Below are 10,536 nucleotides of genomic sequence, written 5' to 3'. Positions count from 1 at the left end.
CTGCGCTGCTTTAAGGTGGCTACAAGTGTGCGATATTACAGAACTGAACGAGGAGCTCAGTTTGATACACAAGGAACTCGGTATTAAGACATGTGATCGGTTAAAGAATGCATGCAGAAATGCAGTATGCTAACTGTGTGATAATAGGGGCACACAAATAAGTGAACGGTGTGTAGCTAAGCAATTTTGTGGAGCTTGATCTCAAGGTGTCATTTTTAGCGGAAAGTGAGGAAAAAAATTCACTTTACACATAAGAAGTGCCGGTGAACCCTGAACATAATCGTGTTTTTAAATTTTTTTTCATTTCTCCTCGGACTACAGTTCCTTTCAATGCTTTATGTACATCAACACTATTGCCTCTTTTTCCTACCGATCTTTGTGCAACGCTTCTATATATCCAGCATATCAAGAACAGTGTCCTTGTGGCGCGGTACCGCGCAGGTGTTCTGGTTCCGCAGTGCCCTGGAGCACCTGTACTTCCGGTATTGGGCGCACCGGCAGCGCATCGACGTTTTCACAGGCTCGGTGATCGCCCAGGAGCTACCATCCCACATGGTCAAGGTGCGCAAGGTGATCCTGACGCCCACTCGGCGCGTCTACATGCCCCCTCAACTTGTGTGCAAGAGCCGCCTGCTTCAGCACTGCGACCCAGATTATGCCCTGCGCATCGTCGTGCGGGACGACGATTGCAAGCTCATCTCCTTTTCGCTGGGTGCCTGCAAGGACGACTTTCTCAGCGCGGTACGCTGTTGGGGGGTTCATGATCGCCCTGTGAACAAGTAGCCGTAGCGTGCTTAATTTTTGGAAAAATGCAGTATCTGAAGTCTCAAGGAAAAAAATGGCTGGCGGTTTAGCATTGCTAAGCACAAAAGACTGTGCGAAAGCACTGTTTTTTTCACATGTACACCACCGCCACGTAGCTCAGAGCGCTGTTGAGATGTCCTCTTACTCGGGGATCCAGTTATGTTCCTCCCTTTACTCAAAATTGGCATTCTAAACATGCCACCGGTTTTGAGAGAAGGAAAGGCATGTAACTGCCTCAAATTGTAGGTGAACAGCGCCGCCTATTCACAGTGCGACTGGCGTGTCCACTCACCTAGTGAGCCGGTAATACACTTACTACTGAAAGGCTTCACACGCACAGACACCGCTGATACCCGAGGATTGCGGCTACTTCCTTTCGCACTGACGGGCACAAGGAATCAGAATGCCATGCGACAAATCTGTATTGGCAGTAGTGCTACATTTCAGTCTCACATTGATGAGCTTCTATTTGCCTATTTTAATTTGATTTCACCGTCGCTTTTTCGTTCCGCTGCTGTATGGATTCATGTAGCTGAAGTGCAGAGGAGGGCACAAAACTGCATGAAGATATTTGATAGGAACACTGAGGAAAATGATGCATTTGATGGGCTCCTTGAAATGACAATGTAAACCGTCCATTTAGTTCCTCTCTTTTACCTTGGGCTTGTTTTCTGTAGGTGATCAAGCCTCCGCTGTCGTCCGGCCTGAAGATTGGTGGCCGCCGGTTCATGTTCCTGGGTTGCTCGACGAGCCAGTTACGCAGCCACGGCGTCTGGTTCTACGCGCACGACAATCAGGGCCGCACCGCGGAGCAGATACGCGATGGTATCGGCGACCTCTCTACCATCGTCAGCGTGCCCAAGTTCATGGCACGGCTTGGACAGGTCAGAGGCCAGTCACGTTCTTGTTGAGAGAGGTGACGGGAAAAGCGACTAAATCGCACGAAAGTATGTGAGGGAATCTCTTCTTCACGTTTAGTAACGGAGCTTTTGTTTTCAAGAAGGTTGAGCCAAGTGTCTCTGCCATTCACCATCATTCATCACACTTTCATGGCCAGGTGCATTGCGTTAATCCATATATGTTTGGATCGCATTGTAGCTATGTGAGCCCTTCATTGATCAGCGGTCCGCAGGGATCAGGCGCCATGTGCAGTGACTCATATCTGACTGTGAAATTATCCACATCATAAGTTATGCCTTGCGCGTTTTCGAATCGAATGTGGGAGTGTTAAAATGCTCCAGAGGGGGAATGGAAAGTAAGACTAGCGTTCATAAATAATTACGACACTGCACGGACTGTGTCCGGAGATCTAACCAGGCAAATCAGCCTCCTTTCGGAGTACCAATGCCTATTATGGAGGTGTTGTTTCCATTACACACTTTCTACTGCTGAGAAGCCACTCTTTAATGTTCTCTATATTTGCGAAAGGTTTCACAAATTTCACAACTCCCAGCTGCACAAACATGAATTCTGTATCACCATTATTATAGCCAGCCAGCTATGGCAAAATGGCCCATTCGGGAGACCTCTTTTCCTGCATGCAGGCTTTTTCGCAGTCGTTGGGTCTGTTAACGGTCCCGAGCCAAAACACGTCTGTGGAACCGGACATCCGCCACGCAGCCCCTGGCCGCAGCAGCGATGGTTCCCATCGCGAGTACATCTTCAGCGACGGCATAGGGCGAATATCGCACGGCCTGCTGCGCAAGGTATGTATATTATCGTCCTTATCGACAACCAGTCTAAACTTACAACCTTTGCTAATGTGTCGCTCAGGTCACCAAGACAAGCGTGGCGGTGCCGGCGGTGATTTTGCCCGCACACCAATTAAGTTGCTCCCGCGCGGGTAGCGACGAACTTCGCTGGTGCCAAGACGCTCCCGCGCAATTACTATGCCTCGGCATGAATCGACTAGAGAAATTGGCAGCATGCCAAGTAGCGGCAGGGCTTTCTGAAAAATTCATTGTTGTCACACCGCTGCCAACGCTCATACATTCGCTTTGGACACCCGGTAACTGTCCTGTGTGAGAGACAGAGATAGGGAGAGAGAGAAAACTACCTCGAGTCAAATCCGCACTTCAAAGTAGTCATCCTCCGCAGTGTGTCTGTCCGTCGGCCGGGATCCCGAAGGTCACGGAAGCAGACAGAGCTTGACCGATGGTTTCACTTTGCACTTAACGGGGGGGGGCACAGTCCTGCGAGTTTTTTTTTGTTAATAGCAGAAGCCTTTTTTCATGCCTCCCGCCTCCCACAGCCATCTCATCCGATCCAACTTCTTGACAGGAACAATATCCCAAAACTCAGCCGCCCATGATAATGCTTCGCTTCTTTTCGACAGGAGGGGCCATCGCATGTCTAAATAATTTCGTGCGGGTCCTTGAAACCCCTGAAAACCCTGGAATTTGATAGGATTGTTTTCAAGGCCTTGAAGGACATGGAAGTTTTGAAGATGCTTGAAAACCCTTGAATTTTAAAAATTTTTATTTTTAATAAACATTAAGTGATTGTATATAATAAGATATCAACCCACCTGAAATCCCGCTGCGATATTGTTAAAAATAGAGTGTAAGTTTCGTACAGTCAAGTAAGCGCGTGCCTAGCGGACGCTCGTGAACGTCTAGCCACAGTGACGCTGGCTTGTTTACCGTTTACTCTTCGGGGCTGTTTACTCTTCGGGGCTCGAGCGGGGGTGCTGCGCACGAAGAAGTGGCAAGCCCGGTATCCGGCCAGATCAATGCGGACATCATGTGCACAATGTGTGGGCAGGATGAGGATTCGATAGAGCATGTTATTCTGTTGTGTAGATCACTCCACCCCTGCCAACCGAATACATGTACCCTTCTGCAGGCGCTAGGTTTCGACTCAGGTCAGCCGACAGAGGGCGGAACGACCGACAGCGAGGTGAATGAGCAAGAAGCCTTTTCCAAGGCCAGAGCGGTCGAAACAACTAAACGCCGCCTTGAAAATTGGAATAGGCTCAAGTGATGGGTGGTGGTGACGACACGGAGGGGCAGACTCTGTCGTAGCGTCCCAAAAAAGTTGGCTAGGACTTCAGTGTAAGGTCCTCCGGTTAGAAGCCCCAAGATCCAATATAATCTAATCCACTTTCCAGTTGAGTAGATAAATGGCCGCCATTGTGTGTGTGGTTGCGCGGTCGAAGCGTTACATTTTGTGCGCGTTTAGCGCTTGCGTGTGCGGTTGTATCATCACGTCTTGAGCTCGTGTAACGCTTATGCGCGCGTGTGCTGTTCCATCGTAACATTTTCTGCGCGCGTAGCGCTGATATGTGTATGCGCGGTTGTATCGCGAGATTTATTGCCCATGTAGTGCTTGGGTGTGCGTGTGCGGCGGTATCGTGACATTTTGTGCATCTGCAGCGTAGTGTGTGCCAGTCAACGTGCGTGGAAACAATACCCGGAAAATGCAAATTTCAGAGGTCATGGCTGCACAACGACGACTAACGAGAGTGGCTTGCGTCGGACATGTCAAATCCGCACAAGGCAAAATGCAAAGTTTGCTGTAAGTGTTTCGACATCACTGCCATGGGGGAGTCGGCACTAGAAAGCCATCTAAAAAGTGCAAAGCATAGAGAGCACATGCAAGCCGCCGGGAGTAGCTGTATGGTAAGGAGCTTCGTGACGATATCTGAATGTCAAGCTAATGAACCACAGACAGCGCCATCGCAGTCGTCAAACTTGATGGATGCGTGCAAGAAGCATGGACTTGTGATGGACGCAGGGCATTTCACAGCGGATTAGCTGTGATGCTGTACAAGTAGCAGGTGGCATTTTCAATTTTCCCATCACTAAGGAATTGAGAGCATCTGTGACTTCTCCAAAGAGCCAATACCGTGCCTTTTTGAAAACACATAAAAAGCAGGAGCGCGAAGATGCGAAACAGCGGAAAAAAACGGTGCATTGATGAAGAGATTGAAACTCTCAGAAGGAGGAAAAAGAAACTAGAAGCCGTAGTTGCAGAATTGACAGCTTCAGCAGAATTGTATGCAGAAAAAGCAGAGGCAACCAGTGGCCTGACTTGCATCATGAAGTCGGACATCCTAAGGAAGACTGCCAAGAGCAAGCAGTAGGAGGTCTTGGACATAGACATAAAAATTGAGGAGAAGCGAATTGGGGCCACCTAAGGACTGATTGAGTGTTTGCTTTGCTTCATTAGCGAATAAATGTTTGCATCATCTAACAAACTGAAAGTGGTCATCCGTGTAACAAACAATGATGAGAAGGGGTTGAAAAAGGAAATATGCTGTTGCCATCGTTTTATCCGAAGACAAGTTTCTTTGTTAAAATATTGGCTCCAATGACAATCCCCTTTTTCAGTGAATTCTCATCATTTCACGCCTCTTTCTACCGCTGCACATCTGTCTTATTTGGATTTCTAACTGCGAATGTGGTCCTTGAAAATCACGCAGAGGGCTTCGAAAGTCCTTGAAAACCCTGGAATTTTTGTCATATACACCAGCATAAACCCTGTCTATTGTGAGCAGTGGACGTGTCATCAATGTCCAAATGCTGCCCAAGTCCAATGTCTAGTCATCCACCATACATGAGATACGTTTCTGCTCCATGAACTACAGAAACCTGTGATGCATAGGACGGTATTTTTGCAGCAATATCTGTATACGAGACATCCTCTGCGGCAGGCAGTGTCACCATCGGTGGTGACTACTATGTCCTGACTAAAACTCGCCTCTTTGCCGTTTAGAAAGTCCAGGGACGGTGCTCTCGGCAATGCGTCCTTTGTGGTTATGATGACCCAGCGGATCTGGCCATTGTGACCCTAATTACGTGAAACACGAGCACAACGCCAGGAGAAAGCTTGTACCGGTACGGAACTGGTTATCTTGTAATCCCGCAGCTCCCGCATAAGACAAGGTCCTGGCGGTTTTTCCTATTTTTGTTAAAATATAATGTATGGAGTGACCTAAGTACATAGCCGTTCGTAGAAGCCTTCATTGTCCGCCCTTCCGCAGGTCCACCACGCCTTGGAGCTAGAGGAGGGTGAGGAGCCGTGCGCTGTACAAATCCGCTACGGTGGCTGCAAGGGAATGCTGTTGCTGGACCCGACGCTGAGCGGCTGCCGCATCGTCTTCCGCGAGAGCATGCGCAAGTTCCACTCGGACCACTCCGACCTATACGTGCTGAAGACGAGCAAGCCGCGTGCGTTGTCTTCATGTCCTATGACCGCGACCATCGACAGAAAGCGCTTAGAGAAGCAGTTGGACACAGAGACACATAATTCTCCCGTGCTTTCTCCCGCAGTCCACTATAGTCGGATGCAACTGAAGAGCAAATCGACTTTTTCCTTTCAGTTAAAGGACTCCCTTCCAGCCATTGGCGACGGCCGGCTCTCATGACCCTGCTAGCTTGACAACGCAAGGAGCGGCGTGACAATGCAGGGAGGGGACTGTCCCCGACCAAAGAGGGAGTGGACAATCTCTTTTCATCTGGCGCTTCCCGCATGTCACGCTAGCAGGGTCATGGAAATCTGCTGATGCCATTGGCTGGAAGGGGGTCCTTTTATGGGGGAAAGCCGCTTCGTTCTTCAATTGTATCCGACTGCAGTTACGCTGTGTCCTAGTGGGCTTGCGCTTGGCTCCTTATGAGCATCTTAGCGAATTTTCAGGGATCCATAGTTCGGGGTGCTGTTCCACGCTTACAATGAATTGTCGTGCAGAGTATCCCACAATTTCTGTTGAAGTGTAGTGCCGTTTTTTCACGTGGCCACGAACAGTCATCGAGAAAAGTTTACGTGAAGCAGGATTGTAGACGAAATTTTCCTCTGGGTCAGATAAACCTGATAACTGAAAGGCCAGAATACGGGAGGGGTACTTATTCTCTACCCACTGGAATGAATACCAAATGAATGGATAGCGACGAAAGACTGCTTATTTGTGCGAAAATTTAAATGTACATTTGCCTCTCAGTGTTGCACTTACACAGCGGACTTAGAGCTTGAAATTTTGGCATTTGTGCACTGTTCCGTACTTGGCTCCTCGCTACCACAAGTAGACAGAAGGCATAGTCATTGAGCCACAGTATGTTACAAAGTGTGAAAGGGCACGCCTTCCTTCTGCGGTGGACGTCGCTGATTCATTAGTGAGGATAATCCGTGACATGCATTGCAAATTGTAGGAATAGATTACTGCAACAGAGTTACATTTTGAGCGTGCTGCCGCGACAGTATATTTACGCCCGTGATGATTTACCGTGCTCCTCACAGGCGTTCTTTACCTGAACCGACCCATGATCACCATCTTGGAGCAGAGCGGCATAAAGGCCGAGGTGTTCCTGATGCTGCAGAACAAAATCCTCGATTCCTTCATCGACAGCATGATGGATCCCCATGAGGCCGCGCATGTGAGAAATTTTTTTCATCTTCGCAGCTTTTGTGCCATGTGTGGTGTCAGTGCACTGTTCTACGTATAACTGAAGCTCATGTACGACAGCCGATCCCATACTAGACGAATAACTGAACCCTATATACGACAGCTGATCCTATTTTTGTCGAATTACTGAAACCCATGTTTGACATCCGATCCCATTTTAGTCGCATTGAAGGATGGATTCAGGGTTTTGGAGACAGGGTCAACGACCTATGAAGTGGGAAGGTGCTTGTAAACTGATAACGAAACTGTGCGCCTTACTAATTGTGCAGGTTCTCTGTTCCTACTGCGCCTGGCGTCTCCCGTACAAGGAGCTGGCCGGCGTGGGCATTGACCTGACAGTCGAGCCCTTCTTTCGGGCTCTAGTTCGCGCCGTCAACAAGAAGGTCCTGAGTGAGTGAAACACATGAGCTTAACCGCTTTTGTTCATTTCGTCGTCGGGGAAGAAGTGTAGAGAAGCAGCACCCTGGCCCTGACTTCGTCCTTTTGCCGATTAATTACGCTAATTTCCGGGATCTTTCAAAGTTATCTCAAATTTCCAATTTCTTCACCGGATCCTCCTTGTCAGTTTTGTGCGATGTTTAGCGCAAAAATAAGGTTCTTATTATGAGGCTAATGTTAATGTTACGGAAAATAGATTAAATGCTATAGGTGACACCATCGAGAACCTGTCGCTTGCATTAACCAGCCTATTGTGGTAATCGTTACAGTCGTTCCCTTTGCATATAGCATAACCACACATTTCTGGAAGGTAGTATCTGGTCTTAAATGCCTTCAATCAGTGTCACAGTGAACAGCAGAGATGTTTTGGACCCGCGTACGAGCCTTGTAATAGCCCACAAACGCATATACGGCAGCGAAATGACCGGCTTAACATTCAGCGAATTGACGACAAAGATTATGGTCAAGTCAAAGATTGCCCATAAAGATCAATGTTTCCTGAGGCAAAGAACTTCAGCTCGTAAGGCATTGAATGGCCCTCAGGGAGCTTGTCTGAACTTGTCTACAACAGCATGTGTGAACGACGAACCCTTGCCTCTTCACGCCGGATAATGTATACACCTTTTGCAGAGGAACTGAGGACCAAGGCTCGTATTCTGGTTCCTCCGAACTACGGGCGCACCATGTTCGGCGTGCTGGACGAGACCGGCACGCTCGAGTACGGACAGGTGTTTGTCCAGTACTCGAACGACATGCTGCGGTACAAGGTCAACGACCCTGCGACCATCCTCGAAGGTATCACAGCAACCTATTTTCGTGCTAGCAAGCATAGTGCAGCAATGTCTCGGTGCGTTTAGGCAGCACCTTTCATATTTTATTCGAAAGAATCCATTAATGTGACCGTGGTTGAAATGGTAGGGGAATAAAGTGCCCGAGTACATGCTTCGAAGGCATATGCAAACGTGCTGCGTGTTCGAGGGCTGTTGTCGCAGAAATATAGATTCTTGTAGTCGGATCTAAAAGTAGAATTCTCCGACGGTACTACCACGTTATTGTAGTCTGTATACATGAACGCACGCCTAATTTTCTCGTGTGCTGATTCTGAACGAAATTATCTTGTTTTGGCCTCGCTTGCGAGCTCCTTCTCTGGTTACGGCATTCTCATATCTGAAGCCGAAGCTAGGACTTACTAATGCTCAGTTGTCCAAGAAATGTCCCGGATATATCTTGTGAGATATCCGTGGTTTGCACGGATCGATGCTTCTATGTTGACAGCACCGGATACGCAATAGATATATACAGTGGTGAGGTACCCGTGCTTTGTGCGCAGCTAATCGCGGTAATCTTGAGGAACCGGCATCTGGAGCCGAAACAGCATACTATACTCGCCGCCAGCTTAAATGCCTATCTCTCTTTCTCGTGAGAGCGTGGTAAGACTGCGCATGGGAAAGCCTTGCGCGTCGCCCTCGTAGCTTCACTGCATAGCCACAAAAAGCTGTCCGCGAGTATATCCATTTTATTCATTGGCTTGGAATGAAAGGACTATTCTATTTTCGTTACATCGCACAGAGGAGCCGAAAGGTTGACGCATGAGATTGTTTTTTTTTTCACCTGAATTTTCAGCCGCACTTTGCATTAAAGTCACTGAGTATTCCATGCACGGTGGGATACGCAGGTGACGTGATCGTGACCAAGAACCCGTGCATGAACCCGGGCGACATCCGGAAGCTGGAGGCGGTGAATGTGCCGCAGTTGCATCACGTGCGCGACTGCATTGTCTTCCCTCAAAAGGGGGAGCGGCCACACCCCGACGAGATGGCCGGTACGCACCCTTCCTGGCGCGCTCCCTGTTGACACTGTGCTATGCGGAGACGGATGTAACCGTCGCTCTCTGCGCTTGTGACGGATAGCGTGCCTTAGTTTACGTGCGCGTTAGGTCAGGGCTCTGCCAAGGCCAGGACTCTGCGGGCTTTGACTGATGTATGTTGTGAGCACAGTCACAGCGTGAGAAAAAACGTACTGTGAGGTTCCATTACCTGAGGTATAAAATATTTCTCAGTTTCTCATTTCGGCGTCGCAACTATTCCTCCACTCACTGATCTCCGTTTAATTGGGTCATTAAGCAAGGACCTTCGCCATCACTGCTTTGACAGACGGCCGGATGCAGCTTGTTTCCAATGGTACCCCTTAATGTGGTCTCTACCTGTGCTTAGGTTCTGACCTGGATGGTGACGAGTACTCAGTGCTGTGGTACGAGGACCTCATCTTCAATAACAACTGCAATCCTATGCACTACCACAGCGACCCGCCAAAGGAACGAAAGGCGTCCATTGGGGTGAGCAATATTGCTTATTTTGTGGTCTCTTAGTCTGCTTAGTCTTAGTCTGGGGGGTGGGGTTGGGGAAGGGCTACATAATTCTGGATAAACTATTTTAGGTGCTATTAGTCCAGTTGTACCGACTGCAGTGTTGTCTATAATGAAATATATTCGAAATTTTTCAGCTACATCAACGGTCAGCGGTGGAATACGACGAAATCTGGATTGTCGCTGTATTTTTAACATTGATCACAAATGGGTTGTAATGGAGTATTATTTGCTAGATGCGGCCTTTTGGTTCGAAAAGAGGCTGTAGTCGAGTTTTGGTTCCATTGTACAATAGACTGTAACAGCGGTGAACCTATTGTCTACGTTCCGAAATTTTACTTCCGTGTAGAAAGCAGAAATGAAGGACTCCTGGCAGCTCATTTTTCGCTCGCAAGAGGCAATGCTCTTTGCTCAATGGTGACATTACCTTGCAAACCTTGCGTCTTTTTGACCATTTTAGATTAGAGCGGTGGCTTGACCATCGGACTGTGTCCATAGTTGAATAAGACGAGCTGTCGGGCTAATTGTA

At 48.4% G+C, this 10,536-nt stretch overlaps 1 protein-coding gene across 1 annotated transcript; it reads left to right on the top strand.

The window, feature by feature from the left end:
* The first annotated feature begins 552 nt into the window (after positions 1-552).
* Positions 553-10,010, top strand: LOC144132695 (uncharacterized). The gene is made up of 9 exons (XM_077665318.1): positions 553-741; positions 1,482-1,688; positions 2,349-2,510; positions 5,789-5,975; positions 7,039-7,175; positions 7,474-7,594; positions 8,273-8,437; positions 9,318-9,464; positions 9,856-10,010. Exons 1-9 carry the CDS (start codon positions 553-555, stop codon positions 10,008-10,010), a joined length of 1,470 nt encoding a protein of 489 aa, XP_077521444.1.
* The last annotated feature ends 526 nt before the right edge of the window (positions 10,011-10,536 follow it).

This window comes from Amblyomma americanum, chromosome 1, assembly GCF_052857255.1.
Source record: "Amblyomma americanum isolate KBUSLIRL-KWMA chromosome 1, ASM5285725v1, whole genome shotgun sequence".
Lineage (NCBI taxonomy): Eukaryota > Metazoa > Arthropoda > Arachnida > Ixodida > Ixodidae > Amblyomma > Amblyomma americanum.
This window is presented reverse-complemented; position numbering and strand designations above follow the sequence as displayed.